General features: G+C 44.0%; 3 protein-coding genes across 17 annotated transcripts in view; 2 read left to right on the top strand and 1 right to left on the bottom strand.

Moving 5' to 3' along the window:
• MCOLN1 (mucolipin TRP cation channel 1) overlaps positions 1-6,322 on the top strand; it is a 36,461-nt gene extending 30,139 nt beyond the window's left edge. For both annotated transcript variants that reach the window (XM_056570816.1, XM_056570815.1), the window contains exons 10-14: positions 2,510-2,611; positions 3,076-3,198; positions 3,318-3,524; positions 3,612-3,745; positions 5,303-6,322. In XM_056570816.1, coding sequence (XP_056426791.1) covers positions 2,510-2,611; positions 3,076-3,198; positions 3,318-3,524; positions 3,612-3,745; positions 5,303-5,339 — 603 coding nt within the window. In that variant the 3' untranslated portion in view covers positions 5,340-6,322. The remainder of the gene's footprint in view (positions 1-2,509; positions 2,612-3,075; positions 3,199-3,317; positions 3,525-3,611; positions 3,746-5,302) is intronic.
• PGLYRP2 (peptidoglycan recognition protein 2) overlaps positions 1-13,513 on the bottom strand; it is a 99,311-nt gene extending 85,798 nt beyond the window's left edge. The window contains exon 1 of the mRNA XM_056570821.1: positions 13,479-13,513. The gene's annotated coding sequence lies outside the window, so the exon portion shown is untranslated. The remainder of the gene's footprint in view (positions 1-13,478) is intronic.
• Positions 13,514-17,179: 3,666 nt separating this feature from the next.
• LOC130367874 (patatin-like phospholipase domain-containing protein 6) overlaps positions 17,180-24,339 on the top strand; it is a 42,554-nt gene continuing 35,394 nt past the window's right edge. For 4 of the 14 annotated variants that reach the window (XM_056570803.1, XM_056570809.1, XM_056570800.1 and 1 more), the window contains exons 1-2: positions 19,188-19,237; positions 23,638-23,689. In XM_056570803.1, the coding sequence (XP_056426778.1) occupies positions 19,206-19,237; positions 23,638-23,689 (84 nt within the window). In that variant the 5' untranslated portion in view covers positions 19,188-19,205. Of the gene's footprint in view, positions 17,300-17,561; positions 17,835-19,187; positions 19,238-21,059; positions 21,079-23,637; positions 23,694-24,339 lie in introns of those variants that run through there. The other 10 variants (XM_056570807.1, XM_056570811.1, XM_056570805.1 and 7 more) reach the window with 8 other exon arrangements.

Genomic DNA, 24,339 nt, shown 5'->3' with positions numbered 1-24,339 from the left:
GTACAACAATAAAGAGATATAAAATGGAGATAAGAATCACCAATCCGGTGTATACATACATAAATCAGTATGAGCTGTATAACAAATACTAGAAAATATATACCTGCATATGTTATCGTATACACATAGGACCAAATAGATAATTGCACAATGCCCCAATGAAGAAGGACCGCAAAATAGGAAGGGTACATGCAGTTGCGAGAGTGCTAATGGGTATAGGTAAATGAAAGAGAAACCATGGCAAATGCATAATGCGGACGTTTTAGCCCCCAGCTCAGAATGCCACCCCAGGCCATAATACATCTAAATTATCGCTATCGATAGTAGCCATCATCTATCTATCTATCGATAAAACTAAACGTGTGTGTGTGTGTGTGTGTGTGTGTGTGTGTGTGTGTGTGTGTGTCTGTATGTATGTGTGTGTGTTTATGTATGTGTGTATGTTCCAGCATCACTTCCAAACGGCTAAAGATATTAACATGAAAATTGGCACACATGTTACTTATGTCGACAACAAACATAGGATATGTGATTTAACCCTTACTCACCCCCATTTGCCAGCGGCGGGGTTTATGTTTAAAGTCCCATACAAGTCAATGGGAAATAAGTTACTGGATAACTTCCAAATGGCTGGAGATATTTCGATAATACTTGGTCACATGTTACTTATATGTCCACTTAAAATATAGGATAGTTAATTTAACCCTTAACTACCCCCATTTGTGAGGGTCGGGGTTTTTGTTTAAAGTCCCATGCAAATCAATGGGAAATGTATGTTCCCACATAACTTCCGTACGACTGGAGATATTTCAATACCTGGTACACATATTACGGGTTGTAATATGGGGGGTCGGGATATGACAACAATATATTAGGATGGGATATGAAGTCAAAAGCTTCCTCTGTTGATTTTCCTCGACAACAAAGATTAGGGAGGAAAAACCGGGCAACGCCGGGTACTCAGCTAGTGTATATAAAAGCAGCATTTATTTATTTATTTGTTATTTTTTTTTACGTTTTTGCAGTTTACCGTATGGGATCATTAACATAATATTTTGATAGTTCGGACCCTTACGCACGTGGCGAAACTAAATATGTTTGTTAAAAAAAAATGTAAGCTTTTTGGGGGTAAAAATGGGGGGGGGGGACTGAAAATTTTCATTTTTATTGGTGGGAGGGGATTTTTCACTTTTCCTTTTTTTTTTTTTTTTTTTGCATTTTTCAACTTTTTTTTTTTTTAACACCTTTTATGTCCCCATAGGGGACTATCTATAGCAATCATTTGATTACTAATACTGTTCAGTGCTGTGCATTGAGCCTAGCACTAATCAGTATTATCGGTGATCTTCTGCTCTGGACTGCTCCATCCCAGACCAGAGCAGGAGACCCGAGGAGACGGACGACGGAGGCAGGTGAGGGGACCTCCGTCCGCCATTACAGATGATCGGATCGCCGCGGCAGCGCTGCGGGCGATCCGATCATCTACTTTAACATGCGCATTGCCGCAGATGCAACGATCTGTACTGAGAGAAGAGGTAGAAATAACTATTTCCCCCCCCCCCCCCCCCCTAGGCGTTCTCCAGAGGAACAAATAAAAGTGAGGGGAATCCTCAAGGTAACAATAAAACTTGTTTATTAAATAAACAAAAAAAATTACATTACAGGCTACATCAAAAGCAAGACGCTTTTCAGGTGTTGTACCACCCTTCCTCAGCTGCAACTCAGGAAGGGTGGTACAACACCTGAAACAAGTCTTGCTTTTGATGTAGCCTGTAATTTTGATTTTATTTTTTTGTTTATTTAATAAACAAGTTTTATTGTTACCTAGAGGATTCCCCTCACTTTTATTTATTCCTCTGGAGATAGCGCCTAGCGGGGATAGTTTTTTTTTTTTTCTACCTGTTCTCTCTACATCTTCCCTATTGGTTCCACGCAGTTGGTACCGGTCGAATCCCAGGCGGCTTGCTTGCATGTCTCCCAGAGTACCCAACTCACAGGGGTGATATGCTTTACTTCAAGGCTTTGTCCAGGTGAGAATCCCATCACAGACCCTCACAAAACTGCCATTTGGATCCACAGAATTACACGAGGCGCATTCCTCAGTATTTTCTTGCTGCTTTCTCCTTACAGTGATCTGTACTGATCACGGCATCTGAGGGGTTAATGGCGGACATCCGCGCGATCGCGAATTTTGGCCATTACCGGCGGGTCCCTGGCTGCTGATAGCAGCTGGAACCTACCGTGTATGACGCGAGCACCGCTCCGATGCTCGTGGTCATACACAGGATGTAAATGTACCTCCTGGTGCGCAAAGTACCGCCAAGCCAGGACGTACATTTACGTCCGTGGTCGTTAAGGGGTTAAGGAGCCTTGACCTTTTGTGCTAACCTGTGAGTGTCAAAAGATTTTATACTGCAAAGAAATTACTTCATAGCCTACAAATGATTCTTATGTCTTGTTTCGTATAGTCCCGCACAATATGCCTGTTCTTTGTCTTCCCATGTTCTAGACCTTCGCCAGTTACGATGTCTGTAGCATTCTGCTGGGAACCTCGACTTTGCTGGTTTGGGTTGGAGTTATCCGATATCTGAGCTTCTTCCAGAAATATAATGTAAGTGGTTACAGATTTGCGTGGCCTTGATCTATTGTAGCAGTGTTCCTTATCGGACTTGTCTAATCTATAGACATCCTGGTCAGTTTATTGGGTGGAAACAAAGATAATGGATGTCTATGGGCATAACCTTAGGAGCGACATCACAAATTTACATAAACTTAGCCCAGGGCGCACATGTCTGACAAAGTTTCCACTTGTGGCTTTTTTTTAATTTTTATTTTATTTAATAAATTACATTTTTGTGGGGGTGGCATTTTTGGTAATACAATATTTTTTTTTAACTTTTTTTTTAAATTATTATTATATTTTTTTTTTTGGGGGGGGGGGGGGGGGTAAAAGTGCTGCGCCAGATGTTGGCAGGGAGTCATGAAATGCGTTTTAGGTAACAAAAAAAACTTGAAGTGAAAGCCTAGCCCTACAGGATCTCTCTAGTCATGTCATCTATCTTGTTTCCCCTCCAGATTCTCATTGTCACACTCAGAGTGGCTCTACCAGACGTTATTCGTTTCTGTTGTTGTGCGGCGGTGATTTATCTGGGATATTGCTTCTGTGGCTGGATTGTCCTGGGACCTTATCATGTCAAGGTGAGGGAATCCACCCTTTTATTTAATTTTTATTTTTTAATCAGTTCCTATATCCTTGGCTCTGACTTCACTGAACTCGTGGTCTCATGTTTATAGTAATGTTGTGGTTTTTTTTCTAGTTCCGTTCCCTCTCGATGGTGTCGGAATGCCTTTTCTCCCTTATAAATGGGGATGACATGTTTGTCACCTTCTCAGAGATGCAGAACAGCAGTTACCTCGTGTGGATGTTCAGTCAGCTTTATTTGTACACCTTCATCAGTCTTTTTATCTACATGGTACTCAGTCTTTTCATTGCCTTGATCACGGGAGCCTATGAGACCATCAAGGTAACAACTTATAGTAATTGGGGCAAGATTAAGAGCTGATCATTGGTCCCCATGTGACTGGATACTGATGTCTTCTGTATTTCTCAGTTTCAGAATGCTGGAAAAGAAAATGTATCCGCACTCCATCAATACATAGAGGAGTGTAAGGACAGCCCCAGCTCAGGGAAATTCCGTACCCCAAGTTCCACCAGCTGTTCCATGTTATGCTGCTTTCCTAGGCCGTAAGTATTATCCCTCCTATGAGGGCCTTTTGGGTAAATATAATGTTTGAAAGCTTTGTATGGTATGTTCCCAGGGGGCTAGTGCATTAGGGATTTACAGGCGGAAAATCCTCCATGTTAAGTTGCCACCAAAGCTAAGATTTTAACACATCTTGTCCATATACTGTGTTCGTTAGAATCCACAATTTTAAATGTGCTGCAGATTATCTGGAAAAAATAAAATGCACTATTGCATAGTAAAGATGGCCAGAGAAGTAAGGGAAAGGAAGTCCGTCTGTGTACTACTGGCAATCAGTAGAACGTGGGTTCTAAGTGTTGCTGTCCCCATATGCAGATCAGTAAACAGTAATCTAACAATAACAGCCCGATAGATTGTAGTTACAAGTGACCTTTATAAATAGACATGCAGAGAAGATCAAGGTCAGGGTTTCCTAACCAGGGTGCCTCCAGCTGTTGTAAAACTACTTCTCCCAGCATGGGAGGCACCTTGGTTGGGAAACACATACCATCATCTTCTATGCAGGCTTCTGAGCCTCCTCTGCACAAGGAATCTTTGCAATCTCATTGTATCTTTTGCAGTGGCCTGAATGTAATAGCTGTACACCTTAAAGGGGTATTCCAGGAAAACTTTTTTTCTTGATCAACTGGCTCCAGAAAGGTAAACAAATTTGTAAATTACTTCTATTAAAAAATCCTTTCAATAATTATCAGCTGCTGAAGTTGAGTTGTTGTTTTCTGTCTGTCAACAGTGCTCTCTGCTGACATCTCTGCTTGTCTCGGGAACTGCACAAAGTAGAAGAGGTTTGCTTCTAAACTGGGCGGTTCCCGAGACAGGTGTCATCAGAGAGAACTTAGACAGAAAAGAACTTAACTTCAGAAGCTCATAAGTATTGAAGGGATGAAGATTTTTTTAATAGAAGTAATTTATAAAAGTTTTTTTTTTTATTTTCCTGGCTAACCCCTTTTAAGGCCCCATACACAATAGAAAGTCACTCCAACCTTCCAATTTCAGTGCGAGCATCCAAATGTCTAATGCGTATGGAACTCTTGACTCTCCATCCTTAAAGTGAAGGATTAGGCATGATGGGTTTTCACTGCCCAATCCTTTTTGTTCTCAGGGAGATAAGCCACCATTAGAGAACATGAACACTTGGCCGACCTAAACTTTTGTGTGTGTAGGGTCTGTGAGAGATGGCTGTCATGGAAAAGGCAAACATTCGTCTGACATCTATGCAGTTTCTTAGGCTACGTCTTTAGGCTTGACATCTCTGGACTCCAAAGTGATGTAGACGGTGCTATGTTAAAGGGACACTCCACTGGCCTGCGTTCTGAACTAAATGTTTTCGCGCTGCGGGGGCAGGCCAGGCTCCTCGTGACATCACGACCACACCCCCTCAATGCAAGTCTATGGGAGGGGGCGTGACGGCCGTCACGCCCCCTCCCATCGACTTGCATTGAGGGGGTCGTGGCCGTGATGTCACGGCTTTGGCTTTGATCTATCTCTTCACAGTATTTTCTCCCATCGCCCCCCTCAATTTAACCTTTTCTTTCTTCCAGATCTCAACCTGATGAAGATCAAGCGACTATTAACTGAAGATGTACTTTTTCTCGCCTCGAATAAGGATGAGGAATTCGTCTGTCTCTATTTTGAGGATTTTAACTCCGTTTTAAGGACTTTATTTTTAAGGCGTTTTTTTTTTTTTCATTTTGTTTACAAAGAACTTTTTAAGTGAGTACTTGGAAGCCTTATACGGTAGCGCCAAAAGGTGGAATCTCTGTCCTGGAGCCAGACCTTTGTCAGAGTTAAATGGGATCCGCCAGCGCTCTGACACTACCCCAGCTGCTGACAGTTATGTAGCTGCTTGTACAAGTAATGCCTCTGTGGTAGCTGTCATGTTGTCAAAACTGAGAAAATTGCACTTTAGATCAGTGCCGTGGTCTGGCACGCTTCACCATTCCTCCCCTCCTTGACTTAATATGCATGGCTCAGCCTCACACTAGCGCAGTGGATTCAAAGGGTGGCGCACGTACTGGGAATTTGGCACTAGCCGTGCTTGCACTGTCCTTTAAACCAACATCACTGGCGCAAGACTTGGATTCAGAGGTCAGCGCACAATTCATGCCTAATTATAGAGAAGTGATGGATGAGGCGCGCCACACCGTGGCACAGATACGGCTGAACGCCTCTTTCTCTCCTCAAATATATATACAGTGCAGCTTTAACAACACGGACAGTGACCACTATATAGTACAGGCAGCTATGTATCAGATTCCTTTATAAGCTAAAACTGTAGATCTTAAATGCTTTGTGGAGTAATTCGCTTTTAGGAAGCATTTAGTGTATTTTACAATTCAGGGAGAGTATTCCAGGATCATGGAGCAGAAATAGTAGTGTTGGACTGGAAGACTGATGTAACATGAAGTTAGAGAAGACGTAGTATCAAGAGACCAAGCTAGACGCACAACTGGACACTTATCGTGCCATTGACTTGTTTAGGTGACACTGTTTTAATTTAATATTTTAAAAAAAACAAAAACCTTTTAATGTATTGGAATAAAAAGTGTCCCAGTACACAATCTTCTTTTGTGTTTTGTCTGTCTGGGATATTGTTGGAGCGGTTTTAGGAATGGTAACAGAGGAAACATTGGTGGTAAAATACACTTGTGGCCAAAGGCATGCTGGGATTTGTATGACCATTGTCCTCGCCGTATAGAACTGTCTCCATGCTTTACAGAATTTAGAAGAGAAAAACAAGGATCACCAGTAAAGATTTGTCTTTAACCCCTTAAGGACCACGGGTTTTTCCATTTTTGCACTCTTGTTTTTTACTCCTCACCTTTTAAAAATCATAACCCTTTCAATTTTGTACCTAAAAATCCATATGATGGCTTATTTTTTGCGCCACCAATTCTACTTTGCAGTGACATTAGTCATTTTACCCAAAATTCTACGGTGAAACGGGAAAAAAAAATCACTGTGCGACGAAATTGAAGAGAAAACGCCATTTTGTAACTTTTGGGGGCTTCCGTTTCTACGCAGTAAATTTTTCAGTAAAAATGACACCTTATCTTTATTCTGTAGGTCCATACGATTAAAATGATACCCTACTTATGTAGGTTTGATTTTTGTTGTACTTCTGTAAAAAATCATAACTACATGCAGGAAAATGTATACGTTTAAAATTGTCATCTTCTGACCCCTATAACTTTTTATTTTTCCACATTTGGGGCAGTATGAGGGCTAATTTTTTGCGTCATAATCTGAAGTTTTTAGCGGTACCATTTTTGTATTTATCGGATTGTTTGATCGCTTTTTATTCATTTTTGCATAATATAAAAAGCGACCAAAAAAGGTTATTTTGGACTTTGGAAATTTTTTGCGCATACGCCATTGACCCTGCGGTTTAATTAATTATATATTTTTATAGTTCGGACATTTACGCACGCGGCGATACCACATATGTTTATATTTATTTTTATTTACATGGTGTTGTGGGGTTTTTTTGTTTGTTTTTTATTGGAAAAGGGGGGTGATTTGAACTTTTAAGGAAAGGGTTAAATCACATTAACTTTTTTTTTATTTACACTTTTTTTTTTTTTTTTTTTTTGCAGTGTTATAGCTCCCATAGGGACCTATAACATTGCATACACTGATTGCCAGTACTGTTCACTGAAAAGCCATAGGCTTGGAGCAATCAATCGCCGAGGGGACACGCCGGAGGCAGGTAAGAGGACCTCCGCTCGTGTCCCAGCTGATCTGGACACCGCATTTTCACACTGGTGGTCCTGATCAGCCCCGCTGAGCAGCCAGGCAGCTTTCACTTTCGTTTTAGACTCAGCGTTCAACTTTGAGCGTCGTGTCTAAGGGGTTAATAGCGTGCGGCACCGCGATCGCTGCCGCGCGCTATTAGCCCCCTGGTCCCGGCATCAGATACATGCCGGGACCGACCCGATATGACGCGGGGTCACCGGGTGTGTGGTTTTATACAAAGTGTGTCTGAAGACACTGTGGTGACTTTAGATACAGGCAGATTAGAGGAGTCAATAGTATTAATCATAATACTAACTGTCTGATATAATGTCCTCCATGTTTGACAATGCTGTCCAGTGTATATCTTGCTCAATCTATGTATTCCTTGAATAGCGGATCTTGGATCTAGAGGAGCAACTAGTCCTGATATGGCACACCCCAAAAGTTTGTGCGATTGGCAGAAGAAGGGGATGTTAGTTCAGAGCTAGCAGTACTGCCTCTGACAACCAGGGGAGTGTCTGCCCTAGTAAATAAGGAGGGAGGGAGGAGAGCAGGGCAGGCCAGACAGGTGCTGGTAGTGGGGGACTCCATTATTAGGGGACAGACAGGACAATCTGTCACAAAGACCGGGATCACCGAACATTGTGTTGTCTTCCTGGTGCTCAAGTTCGGCACATCGCGGATCGGGTTGACAGATTACTGGGAGAGGCTGGAGTTGACCGGGCTGTCGTGCTGCACAATAGCATTAGAGGTAGATGGCTTGTCCTTTTTTAGAAATGATTTTGGTAAGCTAAAGAAAAGGACCTCCCTGGTAGTATTCTCTAAAAAAAAAAAAAAAAAAAAAAAAATTACCTGTACCACAAGCCACACCAGAGAGGCAGCGGGGCATTAAGGAGCTAAACAATCTGGTGTAAAAAGGAGGGGTTTGGGTCATGGAGAACTGGGCCGACTCCGCTGTCGGATACCGGCTCCACTGTAGGAACGGGCTGCACCTCAATGGGGAGGGTGCAGCTGTGCTTGGGGAGAAGATGGCTAGAAGGGTGGAGGAGTGTTTAAACTAGGGACTGAGGGGAAGGGGAATAGAGGACAAATTAGTTTTGATAGATAACTGGGACCTATTAACTCTTTAAGAATGCACCCTGTTCAAAATTATGCAAATTATATTTACATCAATTATTTAGGTAAATGAGAAAAATAAGTCCGCATAATTCTCATGGTATCAACTATTGAGAGTAAAATTCAAACTTTATTGAGCAAACCTCCTAATAACAGTATTTTTTTTTTAAACTTAAAATGCACTCTTCGAAATTATTACACACAGCTTCAAAACACTTTATAGGTTGTAAAGAGCTGAAAATTGTCATTTGTTGTGTTCACAGCATATTTTCACAGCATATTTACTTTCAATCACACTTTTAACAACATTTTATCTTTTTAAACATTTTTAACAGGTCATTTTACATTTTAACATAGGACCCCTTATTTGATAGCAGCTTCACAAGTCTTGCATCCATTTAACTTGTGAGTTTTGGGATAGTTTCTGCTTGAATTTTTTTGCAAGATGTCAGAATAGCCTCCCAGAGCTGCTGTTTGGATGTAAACTGCCTCCCATTCTCAGATCTTTTGCTTGAGGATGCTCCAAAGGTTCTCAATAGGATTGAGGTCAGGGGAGGATGGAGGCTACACCATGACTTTCTTTTTTTATCCCCATAGCAGCCATTGATGCAGAGGTATTCTATGAAGCATGAGATGGTGCATTGTCATGCGTGAAGATGATTTTATTACGGAAAGCATAGTGCTTCCTTCTGTACCAGGGAAGAAAGGGGTCAGTCAGAAACTCCACATACTTTGCAGAGGTCATCTTTACACCTTCGGGGACCCTCTGCCGACCAGCTCTCTTTCCATGATTCCGGCCCAAAACGTGACTCCTCCACTGCCTTGCTGATGTTGCAGCCTTCTTGGAACAGGGTGGCTGTCCACCAACCAGCCACTACTCCATCCATCTGGACCATCCAGGGTTGCTCATCAGTGACCAGGACTGTTTGAAAATTAGTCTTCATGTATTTTTCTACCCAATGCAGCTGTTTCTGCTTGTGAGCATTGGTTAGTGGTGGCCGAATAGAAAGTTTATGCACAGTTGCAAGACTCTGGAGGGCCCTACACCTTGATGTCCATGGGATTCCAGAGGCACCAGAAGCTTCAAATATCTGTTTCCTGCTATGTAATGTTATTTTAACAGCTGCTCTTTTGATCCAATGCATGGATCCTAGCAGGAATCTTCCTCAATTTGACTTTATCTGCATGGACCAGTCTGTGCTCTGAATCAGCCACAAATCTCTTAATAGTGCGATGATTAAGTGTTTGTGATAGATCTAATGTTTTCATACCTCGTCCAAGGCACTGAATATTTAACTCCTTAAGGACGCAGGGCGGACCTGTACGCCCTGAGTCTGCTCCCTTTCTATAACGCGGGGCCACGCCTCTAACAACGGCCGGGACCCATGGCTAATAGCGCGCAGCAATGATCTATTAACCCGGCGGTGAAAGTTGATCACCGCGTCTAAAGTAAAAGTAATCTGGCTAGCTCAGCAGACTGTTCAGGACCGCTGCAGCAAAATCCCGTCACCCCTAACAGCTGGCAGACACAAGGAGGGTCCCTACCTTCCTCCTGTGTCACCGATCGCCGAATGACTGCTCTGTGCCTGAGATTCAGGCATGAGCAGTCAAGTGGCAGAATAAACGATCAATGTTCTCTTATGAGATAACAAAGATCAATGTAAAAGATAAGTGTGTGCAGTGTTATAACACTGCAAAAAAAAAAAAAAAAGTTAAAGATCATTTAAAGGGGTATTCCTGCCAAAAACATCTTATCCCCTATCGGAATGATAAGGGGATAAGATGTCTGATCGCGGGGGCCCGCTGCTGGGACCCCCCCCCCCCCCGTGCGATTTTCGTGCAGCAGTCCGCAGCTGCTTGTGCAGTTTTGGAAACTGCTGGGCTTCCGAGACGGGGATGTGACGTCACGCCACGCCCCCTCCATTCATGTCTATGGGAGGGGGCGTTGCGGCCGTTACACCCCCTCCCATAGAAATGAATGGAGGGGGCGTGGCATGACGACACATCCCCCGTCTCTGAAGCCTGGCGTTTTCCAAAACTGCAGACGCAGCTACGCATTGAATGCAGGGAGATCGTGGGGGGTTCCAGCGGCAGACTCTTCGCGATCAGACATCTTATCCCCTATCCTTTCATTAGGGGATAAGATGTTTTTGCCCGGAATACCCCTATAAGCCTTCCCTAATAAAAGTTTGAATCGGCCCCCTTTTCCCGTAAAAAAAAAAAAAATGTAAATGAAAATAAACATGGGGTGTTGCTGTGTGCGGAAATGTCAGAATTATAAAAATATATTGTTAATTAAACCTCACGGTCAATGGCATACGCGCAAAAAAAAGCGTATTTTTTGTCACTTTTTATATCATGAAAAAATGAATAAGAAGTGATCAAAAAGTGCGATCAATACAAAAATGGTACTGATAAAAACTTCAGAACACAGCGAAAAAAATTAGCCCTCATACCGCCCTGTACGCGGGAAAAATAAAGTTATAAGGGTCAGAAGATGACAATTTTAAACATACATTTTCCTGCATGTAGTTATGATTTTTTTTTTTTCCAGAAGTACGACAAAATCAAACCTATATAAGTAGGGTATCATTTTAATCGTATGGACCTACAGAATAGAGAGGTGTCAACTTTACCGAAAAATGTACTGCGTAGAAATGGATGCCCCCAAAAATTACACAATGGCGTTTTTTTTCTTCAATTTTGTCGCACATTCATTTTTTTTCCCCATTTCGCCATAGATTTTTGGGTAAAATGACTGATGTCATTACAGAGTAGAATTGGTGACGCAAGAAATAAGTCATCATGTGGATTTTTAGGTGCAAAATTTAAGGAATTATGATTTTTTTTTAAAGGTAAGGAGGAAAAAACCCTCAGTCCTTAAGGGGTTAATCTTTGTGACACGTAAATATCATTTGCATAATTCGCAACAGGGTGTACAGCCCATTTAACCTTTAAAGGAAATATGTCACCAGTGGTATCGCTTCGGGCACTGGCGAAGCTTAATGACGTTGTGATAGCCTGGGGGTGTAGAGTATGGGGAGTGTAGCTGTACAGGAATCAAAGGGTGCTTGTTAACCCTTGCTATTCGTGAGGCCAGGGTTAGGGCTCCTCAATAAAGCTTTTCCTACCGCCGCCCTTCCCAGGAACGATAGGGAGGTAGATGATAATAGGTTTGAGATAAAGAATAATAGATTGACCACAACCGGAGAGCTTCTGTAAACAGTGTTAACTTTTACTGAAGATTTTCTGTACACTTCATTAACATAACAGTCTCTTAGCATAACAGCTTTCCTTTAGAGATTGACAATGGTTGGGACTTTAGCATTCAAAGTCTTTTAGTCTTTTTCGCTGTTCCACTGGATTTAGGGGAATTAGTTGCGGTCCAGTAGTCACGCTAGCATTAGCAGGAATTTAGATTTGAACTCACGATTTTGGTTCTGCTGAGGCCGTAGGTTTTGAGGCCTAGCGTGTCTTTGAAAGTTGCGTAGCAAACCGTCTTGTTAGTACGGCATCCACGAGAGCAGCAACCCAAGAAAGCGATAATTGGATGCAGCTCCCTCATATGGGCAGGGGCTGGACTAACGCTAATTGGTCCATACGGATGTCAATCACCATTACAGAGATTTGTGGGTAACACGTGACCCAAGGACCTCCTAAGGTCCTACAACATACCATAGAGGTTACTAGCAGGGTCACATGACCAAAGGTCCTGCGATGCTGAACAAGGTAAGTACTATATATTACTATGAAATATAGATATAATTATTAAATATATAGACACACATTAACATTAAAGAGAGGCGACTAGGTGCTGTCCCACCTGAGGAACCCTACCTGAACGTAGTTACTCTGACTTTGGGGACCTCTACACTAGGTACGGTATGCAATATTGGTACCAGGACACCACAACGTAACCGCTGCTGCCTGGGACCCTGCAGAAAGCAGCAGGGGCTTGGGGCATAGGCAGAGCTTAATGACGTCACCGTTGCTGCTTTCTGCCGGGTCCTGGGAAAAGCAGCAGTTACGTCATTAAGCTCCGCCTGTGCCCCAAGCTGGTCCCCAGAGCGAAGATACCGGAGAAGATTACAGGAGATCTCCACCACGGACCGGGACAAGGTGAGTAGCGTTGTCATCAGTGTTACCTGCACCACCTGTCGGTACCGACAGGCTACTGCAGGGGACAATGGGGACAGATTTCCTTTAAGGAAATTTCATTTTGGTGTTTTCGATTTTCCTCCTCGCCTTTTACATAACTTTTTTTTTCCCCTCCCTTCCCAATTGCACTTCACACTGACAACTTTATCACAAAATGCATGGCGAACCAAAAATTAGTTGAGGGGGAAGCAACTTTGCAACTTTTGGGAGTTTTTGTTTTAAGTAAATTTTTTCGGTAAAACGGACAAGTAATCTTATTGACCCACTGAATAAAGATTACCACGCCCATGTTTACAGCTTGTCTATTATTGTACTACTTTTTAACCCCTAAACTCTGCAGGGCATAAATGTAACCCCCAAGCACCGCCCTGCCTGCGCAGTATGGAGCGTGCTCAGGTGGCTGCTAACAGTAGTCAGGACCTGTGGCTAATACCAATGTCCAGCATTTACCCTTTTAGACGCCGCAATTACACTTGATCGTGTTGTCTAAATGTGGGAAAAATCTTTGCCATCTAGCTCTGGAAGCTGATCAGGACCACGACAATGAATTTGCAGGGTTCCCGATCAATTGAGGGTGCGGGCAGGGGTCACTTACTGTGCTCCATCCTGTCCGATCAGGGCTCCTTTACTGCAGTCAGCCCTAGCAGCCTGTATTGACCCTATTAAAACTACTTTTTCCAGCAGACCTTAAAAAGGGGTGTAGCTTACCGTTATGATGTTGAAAGAGGCTTGGCTTGATGAGCTACGCAAGAGGGGTGACTTGGTTGGACAATGCTAGAAAGGGGTGTTGCTTGTATATTTGATGCAGGAAAGGGGTGTGGCTAACAAGACAAGTACACTCACTGCCAGCCCGAACAAAGTGTCGCATGATGTCTGTCTCAGTTGAGCGGGGAGGTACAGTTAATAAGGGCATGGCCTAGCCATGAGGTGACAAAATATGAATATTTTTTTCCTATCTGGAATCCCCCTGTACCTTACTCCACAAGCTCCACTCTGCATCTCTGGGTGCATGTCGGTCCAGCTTGCAAGCCATGCTCCCTCCTACCAAGCCACTCCCCCGCAGAGCCACGCACCCTTCTATTTTCAGCCTACAATCTCTTCACAGCTCAGCCTCACCTGAGGATGGGACATGAGGTCTGTATAGAAGGATGGGATATAAGAACAAGAGCGTCCTCATATGTGGCTTTTCCTCTCTCATAAGGTTTGGGTAGTAAGATTGGGCAATGGCTGCTACTCTGATAGTATATAATATACATATATGAATTAAATGTGTGTGTGTATATATATGAGAGAGAGAGGGAACTATAGAGAGAGAGAGAGCTATATATAGAGAAAGAGAACTATAGAGAGAAATAACTAGAGATAGGTAGCTAACTAGAGAGAGAATGAGCGAGAACGAGAGAGAACTAGAGAGAGGAGAGAGAACGAGAGAGAGAACTATAGAGTGAGAGAATAGAGATAGAGAGAACAAGAGCGATAGAGAAATATAGAGAGAGAATAGAGAGAGATGACTATATAGAGAACTAGAGAGAGAGGACTAGAGAGAGCGAGAGAACTAGAGAGAGAGAACGAGAGAGAGAACTATATAGAGAACTAGAGAGAGAGAGAACTATATAGAGAGAACTAGAGAGAACTATATAGAGAGAACTAGAGAGAGAACGAGAGAGCGAATAGAGAGAGAATGACAATATAGAGAGAACTAGAGAGAGAGCTAAAGAGAGAGGACTAGAGAGAGAGAGAACTAGAGAGATAGAGAGAACAAGAGAGAGAACTAGAGAGAGAGGAGAGAATGAGAGAGAGAACGAGAGAGAGAGAGAGAACTATAGAGAGAGAATAGAGAGAGAACTATAGAGAGAGCTAGAGAGGATGAGAGAGAGAGAACGAGAGAGAGAACTACAGAGAGAGAATAGAGATAGAGAGAGATGACTAGAGAGAACAAGAGAGAGAACTAGAAAGAGAGCACTAGAGAGAAAGAAAGAGAACTAGAGGGAGAGAGAGAGCGCGAACTAGAGAGAGATAACTATAGAGAGGACTAGAGAGAGAGAGAGGACTAGAGAGAGAACTAGAGAGAGAACTAGAGAGAAAGAACTAGAGAGAGAGCTAAAGAGAGAGCTTAAGAGAGAGAGAGAGGACTAGAGAGAGAGATAACTAGAAATAACTAGAGAGAGAACGAGAGAGAGCGAACTAGAGAGAGAGCTAAAGAGAGAGAGCTTAAGAGAGAGAGGACTAGAGAGAGATAACTATAGAGAGAACTAGAGAGAGAGATAACTAGAGAGAGAGAACTAGAGAGAGAGCTAAAGAGAGAGAGAGAGCTTAAGAGAGAGAAGACTAGAGAGAGATAACTATAGAGAGAACTAGAGAGAGATAACTAGAGAGAACTATAGAGAGAACTAGAGAGAGAGAGAACTATAGAGAGAACTAGAGAGAGAACTATAGAGAGAATGAGAGAGAACTAGAGAGAACAAGAGAGAGAACTAGAGAGAGAGAGAACGAGAGAACTATAGAGTGAGAGAATAGAGAGAGCGAGAGAGAACAAGAGAGAGAACTATAGAGAGAGAATAGAGATAGAGAGATGTCTATATAGAGAAAACTAGAGAGAGAGGACTAGAGAGAGAACTAGAGAGAGAGAGAATTAGAGAGAACAAGAGAGAACTATAGAGTGAGAGAATAAAGATAGAGAGAACTATAGAGAGAGAACGAGAGAGAGAGAACTAGAGAGAGAATAGAGAGAGAATGACTATATAGAGAGAACTAGAGAGAGAGAACGAGAGAGAGCTAAAGAGAGAGGACTAGAGAGAGAGAGAACTAGAGAGAGAGAACAAGAGAGAGAACTAGAGAGAGAGAGAGAATGAGAGAGAGAAATGAGAGAGAGTGAGAGAATAGAGAGAGAGAACTAGAGAGGGAACGAGAGAGAGATGACTATATAGAGAGAACTAGAGATAGAGCTAAAGAGAGGACTAGAGTGAGAAGACTAGAGAGAGAGAACTAGAGAGAGAGAGAGAACTAGAGAGAGAACTAGAGAGAAAGAGAGAGAGAACTAGAGAGAGCACTAGAGAGAGAGAACTAGAGAGAGAGAGAGAAAGATAGCAAACTAGAGAGAGAGAGCTTAAGAGAGAGAGGACTAGAGAGAGACATAACTATAGAAAGAACTAGAGAGAGAGAGAGAACTAGGGAGAGAGCTTAAGAGAGAGAGGACTAGAGAGATAGAGAACTAGAGAGAGAGAACTATAGAGAGAGCTAAAGAGAGAGAGAGAGAGCTTAAGAGAGAGAATACTAGAGAGAGAGATAACTATAGAGAGAACTAAAGAGAGATAACTAGAGAGAGAACTAGAGAGAACTACATAAAGAGAACTAGAGAGAGAGAACGAGAGAGAGAACTAGAGAGAGAATGACTATATATAGAGAACTAGAGAGAGAGAGAGAACGAGAGAGAACTAGAGAGAGCTAAAGAGAGAGAACTAGAGAGAGCTAAAGAGAGAGGACTAGAGAGAGAACTAGAGAGAGAACAAGAGAGAGAATGAGAAAGAGAATGAGAGAGAGAAATGAGAGAGAGAACGAGAGAGAGAGAACTATAGAGTGAGAGAATAGAGAGAGAACTATAGAGAGAGCGAGAGAGAGGACGAGAGAGAGAAAGAGAACGAGAGAGAGAGATGACTATATAGAGAGAACTAGAGAGGGAGAGAGAGAGGACTAGAGAGAGGACTAGAGAGAGAACTAGAGAGAGAGAGAGAGAGAGAGAGAGAAAGATAGTGAACTAGAGAGAGAGAGAGCTTAAGAGAGAGGACTAGAGAGAGACAACTATAGAAAGAACTAGAGAAAGAGAGAGAACTAGAGAGAGCTAAAGAGAGAGCTTAAGAGAGAGAGGACTAGAGAGAGATAACTAGAGAGAGAGAGAGAGCTTAAGAGAGAGAAGACTAGAGAGAGATAACTATAGAGAGAGAGAAAGAGAGAACTAGAGAGAGAACTATAGAGAGAGAGAGAGAACTCTAGAGAGAACTAGAGAGAGAGAGAGAGAGAACTAGAGAGAGAACTATAGAGAGAACTAGAGAGAGAGAGAGAGAGAACTATAGAGAGAACTAGAGAGAGAGAAAGAGAGAGAGAGAACAAGAGCGAGAGAGAACTATAGAGAGAACTAGAGAGAGAGATAACTAGAGAGAGAACTATAGAGAGCACTAGAGAGAGAGAGAACGATAGAGAGAACTAGAGAGAGAGAGAGAGAACGATAGAGAGAAATAGAGAGAGAGAGAACGATAGAGAGAAATAGAGAGAGAGAGAACGATAGAGAGAACTAGAGAGAGAGAGAACGATAGAGAGAGAGAGAACGATAGAGAGAACTAGAGAGAGAGAGAGAGAGAGAGAGAGAGAGAACGATAGAGAGAACTAGAGAGAGAGAAAGAGAGAGAGAGAGAGAGAGAGAGAGAGAACGAGAACTAGAGAGAGAGCTAGAGAACACACAGGGGTGGACTATTAAACAGGGGCCAGAACCAGCACAAGTTCTGAAAATAAATCTATTCCTGGAAACCAGAAAGGTATGTGGGGCAAAGGGCACAATACTATGTACTGCATCAGGGAAGAAATCCCATTCAAGAGTCCTGTCAGCTGCTGCCCACTCTAAAATGGCCGATAACAGGGAACAATAGATTGTATATAGCCACACAGCATATGGAGGGGGATAGACTTTAGTTTGTATCCATTTAATGGAGGGTCTCCCAACCAGGCTGCCTCCAGCTGTTTCAAAACTTCAACTCCCAGCATGCCCGGACAGCAAACGGCTGTCCGGGCATGCTGGGAGTTGCAGTTTTGCAACAGCTGGAGGCACCCTGGTTGGGAAACACTGATTTGATGAATGAGATTGTGTTTACTGATGTCGACAGCTGTCACGTGTCGTCCATATTTAAAGGGGTCCTGGGCGGAGTAAACAAGGCTGGTGTTTACTATGCCGCCCAGTTATGGCTCAGATCCCCGCCCAGCGCTGCCCATGATGCCACCCATAGTGGCTGAGACTTCATAATAAAGTCAGAAGAAGGTCGAGCAAGTGAGGACAGAGGTGAAGTGAGTTATTATGTGAGCGGGAGCTATTGTTAGATATAGTGAAATAGTCTGCAGGGGTCCGCTTACCCCTTTGTGCCGGTTTGCTATACTGTTTAGACAGTGCTAGTAAAGCAAAGCATGCAGGTGAAATGCTCTGCAGCAGTATATACCAGTGGTCTCCAACCTGCGGACCTCCAGATGTTGCAAAACTACAACTCCCAGCATGCCCGGACAGCCAACGGCTGTCCGGGCATGCTGGGAGTTGTAGTTTTGCAACATCTGGAGGTCCGCAGTGTCACGATTCGGCTTCCAGGTAGTGGATCCTCTGTGCCAGAGAGGGATTGGCGTGGACCGTGCTAGTGGACCGGTTCTAAGCCACTACTGGTATTCACCAGAGCCCGCCGCAAAGCGGGATGGTCTTGCTGCGGCGGTAGTGACCAGGTCGTATCCACTAGCAACGGCTCACCTCTCTGGCTGCTGAAGATGGGCGCGGTACAAGGGAGTAGGCAGAAGCAAGGTCAGACGTAGCAGAAGGTCGGGGGCAGGCGGCAAGGTTCGTAGTCAGGATGGGTAGCAGAGGTTCAGGTACACAGGCTTTGGACACACTAAACGCTTTCACTGGCACAAGGCAACAAGATCCGGCAAGGGAGTGCAAGGGAGGAGACTAGATATATCCAGGGAACAGGTGGGAACCAATTAAGCTAATTGGGCCAGGCACCAATCATTGGTGCACTGGCCCTTTAAATCTCAGAGAGCTGGCGCGCGCGCGCCCTAGAGAGCGGAGCCGCGCGCGCCAGCACAAGACAGCAGGGGACCGGGACGGGTAAGTGACCTGGGATGCGATTCGCGAGCGGGCGCGTCCCGCTGTGCGAATCGCATCCCCAACGGCCATGACAGTGCGGCGCTCCCGGTCAGCGGGACCGACCGGGGCGCCGCAGGGAGAAAGACGCCGTGAGCGCTCCGGGGAGGAGCGGGGACCCGGAGCGCTAGGCGTAACACGCAGGTTGAAGACCACTGGTATATACTGTATATATTAATATAGTAAATCTAGATAGATCCCTTAGTGTGTGAACATGTCATTTATGAAAATCTGCCTGACTAATATTTATAATTTTTTTTTTACTATTATGTATAGTTTGATCTATGAAATGTATACACCAGTATTTCCCAACCAGTGGTGTGCCTCCAGCTGTTGCAAAACTACAACTCCCAGCATGCCCAGACAACCGTCGGCTGGAGGCACGCTGGTTGGGGAACACTAGTCTACACTAAACATAATGGGGAGATTTATCAATATCTGTCTAGAGGAAAAGCTGCTGAGTTGCCCATGGCAACCAATCAGATCGCTGCTTTCATTTTTGAAAAGACCTCTGAAAAGTGAAAGAAGCGATCTGATTGGTTGCTATGGGTAACTTAGCAACGTTTCCTTTGGACAGGTATTGATAAATCTCCCCCAATAACTTTTATATAATTCTTTAAAAAAAAAAGTAATGCATAGTACATGTTATGGTTTTAATTTTACATCAATGTTCACACACAGTTTTTTTTTATTTTGAGTTGTAAGACATCAATGTAACCCATTCAAAAACGTTCATTTTACGTCTTTTTTTTAACCATTGAATTGTATTGAATTCAATTGGGAAAAGCCTGACAGTTCACATAGTTTAATTTTATCCCTTAAAGGGGTACTCTTAAAGGGAAATGTAAAAAGAAAATAATTTCCTCTATAGTATACAGCCGCTAATAAGTACTGGAAGGATTAAGATTTTTTTAAAGAAGTAATTTACAAATCTGTTTAACTTTTTGGCACCAGTTGATTTAAAAAATAAAAATAAAAAATGTTTTCCACCGGAGTACCCCTTTATAGGAAAACTCTGCTGGAAAACATTTTTTTTTATAAATCAACTGGTGCTGGAAAGTTAAAGGAGTAGTCCAGTGGTGACCCAGTGGTGAACAACTTATCCCCTATCCTAAGGACCCCCTGCGATCTCCTGTACGGAGCCCCGACAGCCCGCGGGAAGGGGGCGTGTCGACCTCCGCACGAAGCGGCGGCCGACACGCCCCCTCAATACAACTCTATGGCAGAGCCGAAGCGCTGCCTTCGGCAATCTCCGGCTCTGCCATAGAGATGTATTGAGGGGGCGTTTCGGCCGCTGCTTCGTGCGGAGGTCGACACCCGCTATCTGGCCGGAGAGCCAGGGCCCTGTACAGAGAGATCACAGGGGGCCCCCAGCGGTCGGACCCCCCGCGATCTCAAACTTATCTCCTATCCTTAGGATAGGGGATACGTTTTTCACCACTGGACTACCCCTTTAAACAGATTTGTAAATGACTTCTATTGAAAAATCTTTACTCTTCCAGTACTTTTTAGCAGCTGTATGCTACAGAGGAAATTCTTTTCATTTTGAATTTCTTTTTTATGTCTTGTCCACAGTGCTCTCTGTTGGCACCTGATGCCCATATCAGGAACTGTCCAGAGCAGGAGAAAATCCCCATTGCAAACCTATGCTGCTCTGGACAGTTCCTGACATGGACAGAGGTGTCAGCAGAGAGCACTGTGGACAAGAGAAAAAAGAAATTCAAAAAGAACCGAATTTCCTCTGTAGCATACAGCTGCTAAAAAGTACTGGAAGGATTAAGATTTTTTTTTTTTTTTTTTTAAAGAAGTCATTTAAAAATCTGTTTAACTTTCTGGCCCCAGTTGATTTAACAAAAAAATATATATTTTCCACCGGAGTACCCGTTTAAAGTGTGTGTAGCTTGTTTTTGGCCATTTTATGTCTGAAAACGCCATCTTCTTTTATTTGGTAAGGATTTACAAAGCAGCTCTCCTGCACCACCTTTTGGACATAGCTTTTCTTTCAAGCTCAAACTTTTGCTCCTTAAAGAAGCCTCAGAACATGACTGGAGATTTATTAAAGCGCAACTGTCATGGAAATTATACCCCCCAGACTAATAACATGATAGTATAGATGATGATATGTGTAATGCAGCTGTACTCCACTGAGCCTATACATATAATGTGCACCTTTATGTTATATGAGATACAGTGCCCGTACTCCTCTTCTTTCTTCTCATGGTGCCGGAGACGCGCTGCTTCTGCTTTCACTACAGGCACTGAGCTCGCTCCTTCCTCTAGCACTGCGCAGGCGCACTGAGCTGGCGGCAGACAACGGGAGCGAGCTCACTGCCTGTAGTGAAAGCAGAAGCAGCGCGTCTCCGGCACCATGAGAAGAAAGAAGAGGAGTACGGGCACTGTATATCATATAACATAAAGGTGCACATTATATGTATAGGCTTAGTGGAGTCACGCCGGCCCGCACATCATGGACATCGGGGGGTGGGGACCTGTGTGTCAATCACACAGTGGTCCAGCGCTCACTTACAGGGGATAGGCGTGGCGGAGGAGGGGCATTACGATCCCCAGCCACGCCTATCCGTCTGTTGCTGATCGCACGATAAAACTATTTTCCTGCAGATAAAGAGTGATAAACAGCAGCCAAAAGTGCATCTGCATTACACGTGTCATCATCTATACTATCATGGTATTAGTCTGGGGGTATGGGTTCCATGACAGTTGCGCTTTAAACCAAGTCATAAAACTTTCCCAGAAGGGTCTGACTTGCCCCTCGTCAGTACAGATCAGGATGCTGCCTGGCTACAGAGAGGCCTGTTGTTGTGAGGGGGTAATGATTCTCCTCGAATAGAGGAGAGTGGAGTGTTATAAGCCATTCTTATTTTACAGAGAATTCTGGCATGAAGGACATGCATGTCAGCTCTCTTGCGGCACCTTTTGTAGGTTGCTTTCCCTTCAAGCCAATGTTTTTTTTCTCCCTAATCTCCTATTCAAAGGATAGGGGATAAGATGTCTGATCACAGGGTGTCCGGCCGCTGCCCCCCCCCCCCCCCCCGATATATTTATATTTGTAATATACATTGATTCAAAAATCTGTATATTTTTGGAGGAAAAAATGCTGTCCCTGCAGCTATTGCCTGTGTGTCTTTATAAGGAGTCCAAATACAGAAAGTGAGGGCTCTTTGCAGGCTCCTGGCTTGTCAATCATCCTGCTGTGTGAGTCGGAAGCATGTCACAGAGCCTCAGTGCACAGAGCCCTGCTTGTCCTCAGTGCACAGAGCCCTGCTTGTCCTCAGTGCACAGAGCCCTGCTTGTCCTCAGTGTACAGACCCCTGCTTGTTCTCAGTATACAGAGCTCTGCTTGTCCCTTAGTGTACAGAGCCCTGCTTGTCCTCAGTGCACAGAGCCCTGCTTGTCCTCAGTATACAGAGCCACGCTTGTCCTCACTGCACAGAGCCCTGCTTGTTCTCAGTGTACAGATCCCTGCTTGTCCTCAGTGTAAAGAACCCCGCCTGTCCTCATTGTATGGAGCCCCGCTTGTCCTCAGTGCACGGAGCCCCGCTTGTGCTCAGTGCACGGAGCCCCGCTTGTGCTCAGTGCACGGAGCCCCGCTTGTCCTCAGTGCACGGAGCCCCGCTTGTCCTCAGTGCACGGAGCCCCGCTTGTCCTCAGTGCACGGAGCCCCGCTTGTCCTCAGTGCACGGAGCCCCGCTTGTCCTCAGTGCACGGAGCCCCGCTTGTCCTCAGTGCACGGAGCCCCGCTTGTCCTCAGTGCACGGAGCCCCGCTTGTCCTCAGTGCACGGAGCCCCGCTTGTCCTCAGTGCACGGAGCCCCGCTTGTCCTCAGTGTGCAGAGCCCCGCTTGTCCTCAGTGTACAGACCCCTGCTTGTCCTCAGTGTGCAGAGCCCTGCTTGTCCTCAGTGTGCAGAGCCCTGCTTGTCCTCAGTGTGCAGAGCCCTGCTTGTCCTCAGTGTGCAGAGCCCTGCTTGTCCTCAGTGTACAGAGCCCTGCTTGTCCTCAGTGTGCAGAGCCCTGCTTGTCCTCAGTGAACAGAGCCCTGCTTGTCCTCAGTGTACAGAGCCCTGCTTGTCCTCAGTGTACGGAGCCCTGCTTTTCCTCAGTGTACGGAGCCCAGCTTGTCCTCAGTGTACAGAGCCCTGCTTGTCCTCAGTGTACAGAGCCCTGCTTGTCCTCAGTGTACAGAGCCCTGCTTGTCTACCCTCACTTCCTGTATTTGGACTCCTCACAGAGACACACAGACAATATCTGCAGGAAAAAAAAATATACACATTTTTTAACCAATGTATATTACAATGGTATTATCATTATATACATTGTATAAAAAGTTTTATTACCGACAAGTGCACTTTAAACATTAGGATGACCGTAAAACTACATTCAAGAGGTGACATAAGTGAAGTTGTTTGCATATCCTTTATCTCAAAATTATTAGTGAAGCAAACATGAATGGCTTATTATATGGTGCTCTTCCCAAGGAGAAACATCACCCCTTCGGTCCCAGTAATTTTGGTGCTTTTTTGTTTGCAATGCTTTAAAACACTCGAAAAGTAAAAAAAATTAAAAAATAAAAAAGGCCTGGTTTGTCATAAAATTTCAGAAAGACAACCAAAAAAAAGCTTTAAATATAGCTAAATCCTCTTGGGAGGATGTTTTTTCTTTCTTCTACAAACTTATGGGTGTATTACAGCTGCATTTTTGTGTCCATTTTATGTCCTGATCTGACCTACATACCTGACCTAACAGCTTCCGCTAAGGAACCATGGTGGCCCCAGAGTCCCACTCTCCTGTCCTACTGACTGACAGGTTATAAAAGTATAAAAGAGCTTGTCATGGGGCATTATTCTAGAAAACACACAAAATAAAGCAGCATATTGTGGCGACCGATCGGCTTTAGCATCACGACTATTCACCTTATTCAGTATATAAGGAACCAATCAGAATGTCTCCTCTTTGTGCAGGATGATCGGTCACATGATGCAGGAGGAGCGGAGCTTACTTGAAATTGACTTTGTAAGTAGGTAGTAGTGTTTTTGATTCCCATTTGTGTTTGTTAAGTGATTGTATCCTAATTAGTTTAGATTCTATTTTTTATTTCATTTTCGGAATCCCTTAAGAACATTTAGAACTTTGTAGACTTTTTCTAGAGTTGCTTTTTTATTTATAATTTATTACAGGAATAAAAAATTATAATGACAAAAGTGTACATACCCTTTAATGGCAGCGGGTACCATTACTGATGGCACGAACGAACAGGTCATGGCATCTGGTACCCTCACTGATGCCACAAACAGGTCATGGCATCTGGTACCCTCACGATGCCACAGACAGATCATGGCAACTGGTACCTAACCGATGCTACAAACAGGTCATGGCAGCTGGTTCCCTCATTGATGCCACAGACAGATCATGGCAACTGGTACCTAACCGATGCTACAAACAGGTCATGGCAGCTGGTTCCCTCATTGATGCCACAAACAGGTCATGGCAGCTGGTTCCCTCATTGATGCCACAAACAGGTCATGGCAGTTGGTACCCTCACCGATGCCATGAATGAACAAGTCATGACAGTTGGTACCCTTATCGATGCCACGAATGAACAAGGCATGGCAGCTGGTACCCTCACCGATGCCACGAATGAACAAGTCATGACAGCTGGTACC

This window comes from Hyla sarda, chromosome 4, assembly GCF_029499605.1.
Source record: "Hyla sarda isolate aHylSar1 chromosome 4, aHylSar1.hap1, whole genome shotgun sequence".
NCBI lineage: Eukaryota > Metazoa > Chordata > Amphibia > Anura > Hylidae > Hyla > Hyla sarda.
This window is presented reverse-complemented; position numbering and strand designations above follow the sequence as displayed.